At 45.0% G+C, this 6,215-nt stretch overlaps 1 protein-coding gene across 3 annotated transcripts in view; it reads right to left on the reverse strand.

The window, feature by feature from the left end:
* SFSWAP (splicing factor SWAP) overlaps positions 1 to 5,791 on the reverse strand; it is a 29,962-nt gene extending 24,171 nt beyond the window's left edge. Inside the window, exons 1-5 of one of the 3 annotated variants that reach the window (XM_065851280.2) lie at positions 5,388 to 5,791; positions 2,768 to 2,937; positions 2,100 to 2,237; positions 1,091 to 1,176; positions 9 to 234 (exon numbers count right to left, since the gene is read on the reverse strand). In XM_065851280.2, coding sequence (XP_065707352.1) covers positions 9 to 234; positions 1,091 to 1,176; positions 2,100 to 2,237; positions 2,768 to 2,937; positions 5,388 to 5,647 — 880 coding nt within the window. In that variant the 5' untranslated portion in view covers positions 5,648 to 5,791. Of the gene's footprint in view, positions 1 to 8; positions 235 to 1,090; positions 1,177 to 2,099; positions 2,238 to 2,767 lie in introns of all 3 variants that reach the window. The other 2 variants (XM_065851281.2, XM_065851282.2) reach the window with 2 other exon arrangements.
* Positions 5,792 to 6,215: the final 424 nt, after the last annotated feature.

Consider the following 6,215-nt stretch of genomic DNA (forward strand, 5'->3'; position numbering starts at 1 on the left):
CGACTCACGTTTTTTCTCGTCCGCTTTATTTTCAGAAGGAGCAGCGTATCGTCCCTCTTTCATGGCCTTCTGAATGAATTTGTAGTAGGGATTGAGGTAGTGATCAAATCGCAAGAAGTCAAACTGGGAGTTGCGTGCTTGCTTGGCTTTTAGCATGATCTCAAACTGTGCTCCTTGCTTGCAGACAAAGTTGGCAGTTCGCTCTATAATCGCGTGCATTTTTGCTGTTGGTGGCTGTGGGAGTAAAATAACACATATTTGTATTTTCCTAAGCAGCTTGTGAAGTGTGTTAAAGCCCCAGAGGGAATGCAAAAGAGCAGCAGTTCCCTGCCCCTCTGCTCTGCCTTCTCTAGCAACTCCACTTCATAATCACTTTCAACTAGTGGAAGCACATCAGCGCTGAAAAATCAAACCAGTCCCAATCCTCCCTAGCTGAGCATTCATTTCCTTTTGCAAGAACCTCTCCTATCAGCATAAATATTTTTGCCACTGCACTGTTCAGATCCCTTCAGGAACAACAGACAAGCTGCAATTAAGTTTACGGCTCATTATACGGTAAATTCTGGTGACATCGCAGGAAGGAAAGCACTTCTGTATGTTAAGACTTCCAAGTTATTTCAGTTTGCTAGAAATGAACCACTGCTTTTCTCCCAGGCCAGTCTTAACCACAGCTGCTATATCTGACCATTTCCTGACCCCTTCACATCAGGACTCAGAAAGAATTCAGAAGAAACTCCTGAACAGAAGCAACCTTTTGGCTTAATGGTCCTTCACACTGGAATGTCAACCTTGACATCTCAGTAGGTCTCCATCCCAAGAACAACTGCCTTTTTTCTACATTATCTAAAATAATATCACAAGTGATATTAAATACACTTAGCATAAGCACTGGAGCAATTTCAGTGAGAAAAAAAAGATTCAAGAGACTTGACAGAACTCAAGAAGTCAAGAAAGAACATTTGAAATTAAGCTACTATTTTAGGATCATTTAAAACACCACACTAGACTTAGGAAAAAAAAAATCAGTAAAGCACCATAAACTCCTTGAAAATTGACAGAAATGTAGGTTGAGTTAGATGTCCACACATACCAGCTCCACATCAGAAGGTACGTTCAGTCCCGGAGGGGCCACAAAAGGTTCTTCATTTTCTTCTACATTTTCTGTCTGAGCCGCTTCTACAGGAAATGACAGAATAAAATACTATAGCACAAAACACATCAAAGTACCCAAATGTTAACAAAAAATATTACAGTATATGAAAAGCATGTGTAATCAAGGAATTGCTCAAATGAATCTATAGCCAGCATTTGCACTGAAGACATTTAAATACAGTATTATATACTGTATTTATATACTTTCAGTATTATCTACTCTACTAGCTTTAAGAAAAACGTATTCCAGTTTCATCCAAGCAAATTAGAGAGCACAAACTGCATGGAAACCTGACTGCGGGAGCTCTGGACACAGACAGAACAGCCTCATCGCACATGACGTATGCCTTGAGATGGCACCAAGGCGTATCAGGGATAAGAGGGTCATTAGGGACAGTCAACACGGCTTCACCAAGGGGAAGTCATGCTTGACCAACCTCGCTGACTTTTACAAGGACATAACAAAGGTCTCGTTACAATACAGACACCCTATAAGGTTCATCAGATTCCATTTTTAGTGACCAACAGAGAGGGGACATTGACCTTTTTAATCACTATGCAGTAAGAAAAGCTGTGGGAGCCAAACTGCAAACGTGTTCTTCTCTATCATCCCCACTTTTTAAGTAGGCTTAAAACACAGTGTTAACACAGTGTTAACAGCCAGCCATGTGATGAATTACTAGTCTTTTCTGAACAAGAATTTGCAAGACAGCAGAATTAAACTTCCTATGCTGTCTACTGCAGTATCGACTGTGCCGCAACAGGAAAACATCTAAGCACATCAAGAGAGAAGTTTGCAAAAACTCAGTAACACAGTTCCATAGAGACTTTGCTGAAATGCTTTGAGACTTCTTTCACCTGCATTTTAATGAAACACACATTTTCAACCTTCAACAGAGATGCCGTGCTCTTCCTCCCAATGAACCCTTGCTATTTTTACTCCTCACCTCTTTGTTTCACAGGTTGATGCTCCTCCTCCTCAGTGGGTTCTGAAGGGTCATAATAATCGCTGCCATAACGGAACCCCACTGCATTATAGGTACCATCCTCTGCCAGAGCTTCACTCAGTCTTTTATATTCCTCCTCTTGAACAAAAATGCAATTACCAATCATTAGAACATATTTAAAAGCTAATTTGTTAAAAAAAAGAAAATAAAAGTAGTATTTCTTACTTTAGGTTTTAAATGAGAAGTTTTCACCTAGTCATTTTAGCTGTCATTAAAAATTGAATAGAAAAACACAGCATGTACATATGCTGACCATTTATTTCTTCCCGAAGAGATAAAGGCTGCGGATTAAAACACTCTAATGTAATTAGGCATACCAGAGCATAATATTGCATTTATATAACACTACAAAAGCAGAACGTGTTTATTTTGGGGGTTTTGGGTCTGAAATCCCAGTCTGCCCTCAGAATCTGGGCAATTTCTGTGTGGCTCTATATTTAAACTATCCCGAGGTCCTCTCCCATACGCAAAGACTCCCGTTTTTCGAATCCACTGGGTACTGTCAAGATAACATCAGAAAAAAGAGAGTATAAAATTAGGAGTAAATTTAATTTCATAATTATTTATTTAAACATGTGCTAAACTCAGGAAGTTTCCTTGAGCAATACCTTGCCTCGCCTCCTCCTCAAGCAAGTCCGTATGCAAGGCTAAATACCTCTCTTCATCACAGAGGGCTTCTATTCTAGCCTCCTCTTCGGACAACTGATAATCTCTGTTCCACGTGGAATATTCAGCATCATATTCAGAAAGGTCATGCAGGTGACCACGTCCATCATACCTGCAAGATGAAACCGCTGGTCAATGCAAAAAACTTAGGGCTTGGGTTTATGCGACTACTTAAATACTTACCCATTAAAAACGAAAGAAAAAAAGTACTTATATGTTAAAGCATTTTTCCTTTTAGAAGTTACGTTTAATTTTGCTAATCATTTGTCACCAACTATCGAAAATTTGTTTAATAGTCTAAATTCCTCTCAAAGAAACTAATAAATTATTAGAATTAAAGGCAAAGGTATCCTTTAATAGTTTAAGTGGGATCCATTTCCTTAACAGCTCTTACCGTACGTGCTTCAACCAACCAATCAATGTCACTTGCAAAATACGTTTTTCTGGAAAGTCAAATAGCTTACATTCACACAAACCCGAATACATAAATACCTATCCGTAAGAACCAAACGGTCGAAATTTCCTCGCTTCTTTCTGCTAGTCCCGAACTCTCAGGAGATATCTTCACCATAGAAACTTGCGTCCATTGGAGGTAAAATCATGGCTAGGCTCGGCCCCTAGCCATTTGGCTGAGGAAATAAGTTCTGGGTTATGTGATAGAGAGACACACATACATAGGAACAGTAACATATACATGCAATTTAAGGAGGTTCACCGTAAAAACGGCAAAGATCAATGACGTACAGTTCCTTTCTACTAAGCAGAAATAATTGTCTTTGCAGGAAAAGCACTGCATTGGGATAATGTGTACGCATCAGGGAGAGAAACTGATTGAAAAGTAAAGTGACAGTAAACTCGACTCCGCTGAGGTGTCTTCCCACACACAACTCTTGACTTGTGCCAATTTGCTAGACCAAAAACAAAGAAAGTAAATACTCTTATAGTAAAAAGTGAATGAAACACGTAGGTCTGGTTAATCAAGCTCTGTCCACAGGCAAACTTCAACCCAAGTCTTCTCATAGCAATGTGCTTTTCTCAAAATGGTGAATATGAAGACTTCCTGCTGCTGGGGATAAGAAGGAACCTAAGCTTCCAAAGGAGCCTATAAGATTAGTAATTGCAAGCTACCTTAATTTATAAATGTAAGTTATTTAGACTTTTTGGTACGCACATACATGCGCATACTCAGCTTTTGTTCCCAACAATTTCTGTAACAATGATAAATTCGGTTATTGTTGCACAGGACCACAAAAATGGCCTCTGCCCACCAAGGAAATCTGTCCCCCAAAAGTGATGTGGATTAGAAGTGCACATTGCAACACTTCTGCTCTCTTCTATGTCAGAAATGCAACACAGCTACAAATATTTATGGTTGTTTTTTCATGTCTTTGTGCTGATTCCAATTCAACAAATTATTTGCAATCGTATAAATCATTAATGGCGTAAACCCCAACATAGCACAAGGGCTTTTCTTTTTTCCCAGTCTTATAGAAGGGAATGAAAAGATCTTCCCTTATTGATATCTTTCCAAGCCAAACACACCTGTCAAATCAAAACAAGAGGAATCATGTATAGCAGCAAAGCAATGATGAAACTGAGGGAACAAATATCTGCAGTATGTCATGTGATCCTTTTCAAACCAAAATCCTTCCCTCTTCCCCACTGAGGTTTTCAGGGTCAGCCACAACTCTCAAATTGCACTTCCTGTGCTCCCCTCCAACACAGCGAACCTGACTTTTCCCTCTCTCCAGGCAAACATTCGGAAAATTCATTCTGAACGCATTTATTTCCAAATCCCACCCTGCACTGCAGAACACCTTAAAGACCAGAAGAAACATCAAAGCAGGTTCTGTTACTCTCTCTGGCCATGAACTTGTACCTAATGCAGAACAACCAAAAAAAGCCACCTGACGTGAAATTTGAAAAGCGAGCATCCAAAATCAAAGCCGTTCTGTCTAATACAGTGACTGATGGTACAATAAAAAGTAATTAGGCCAAGAATTGCTCTTGGGGTATCCCACCAACAGCCTCCAGCCAGATTACACAGGAAAAATAAGAAAACCTCATTCTCCCTGAGGTGGATAAACACCTTTCCACTCCTTGCACTGCACCCTTCTTGCTTAGAGAACACATAAAGTGCCTAATAGGCATTCCCATGCAATAAGGCTCCCTTGGTTCCAAGTGAGAGAAGATGATGTTTGTGGTTTGCACTGAGAATGACCAGATCACTCCTGCTCTCCAGCCCCCCTGCCAGCCCTGCCCTACACAAGTGGAGCAGAAAGGCCCAGCGCACATGAGGGGCAGAAGGAGGGGAACCTCCCAGCACACCCGAGCGGGGAACCCCGAGTTCCCGCTGCCGGGGGACGGTCCTGCAGTCACCAGAGCAGCACCCGCACCGCTGTGCCAGGAGGAGCGGCCTCCAGCGCTGCCAGGGAAGAAGATCCGCACACACCTGCCAGAGCCTCATCCCCCGCCCTCACCTGCCCACAGCATAAGGGGGGGAACAGAAAGAGGCTATAACAGGAGATCTCGCAGCAGAGTCTGGGGTTGTGTTACACCGACCTATCGATCATGATCTTGGGGTCTCCCATCCAAGGAATAAGGTGTCGCCCCTGCTCCTGGTACTGAGCCTTCTCATCATCTCGAAACAGCTTGCAGGCATAGCCGAACACCAGCAGCTCCACACGGCTATTCCCACCTCCACCTCCTCCTCCACCTCCTCCGGGGGGCCCGGGGGCCGCTCCCCCGCCTGACAACAACATTAGGGGCGGCGGGCCTGCTTCTTCTGCGGTCCGGCGAGAACCTCCGGCCCCTCCGTACATCACCAGGGGGATGCAGCGAGGAGGAGGGAACTCACAGTAACAACAACTGTCCGAGAAGCGAGTCCCCCCGCAGGCCGGGCCCGCACTACACTCCCCAGCTCCACAGCACCACAGTCGCCATCACCCGAAACAAAATGGCGACTCTTCCGCTTCCGCTGGCGGAGCAGCGGCCGCACCGGCTTCCGGCGGGGGCAGCAGATTCGCCGCGGGTTTGGGCGGCCCGAGGGGGCAATGCCCGCAGGAAGCGACTCGGGAGGCTCCGCGCTCCGGCGGGGCAACGCGGCGTTCAGCGACAACAGCCGGTTGCCGGGCGGGCAGGGCGACAGTGGCGCCACAGGCGTGACGAAAGTGCGGAACGGGGTGGGGGGGGCCGTGAGGCGCTCGGGTGTGAGCGGGGTCCCGCTCGCTGGGGCCGGGGGAGGTTTGGCCGCTTTGGGCTCAGACCCCCACCGGACACGTTTACCTGCCCCTCCACCCCCCCGTTCCGTCCCGTCCCGTCCCGTCCCATCGCCGCCGTGTCGCCCGTGACCCCGCGGGGCTCCCTCCCGCAGGTGACACACGGCTCTGC

The sequence above is a fragment of the Patagioenas fasciata genome, chromosome 17, assembly GCF_037038585.1.
Source record: "Patagioenas fasciata isolate bPatFas1 chromosome 17, bPatFas1.hap1, whole genome shotgun sequence".
NCBI lineage: Eukaryota > Metazoa > Chordata > Aves > Columbiformes > Columbidae > Patagioenas > Patagioenas fasciata.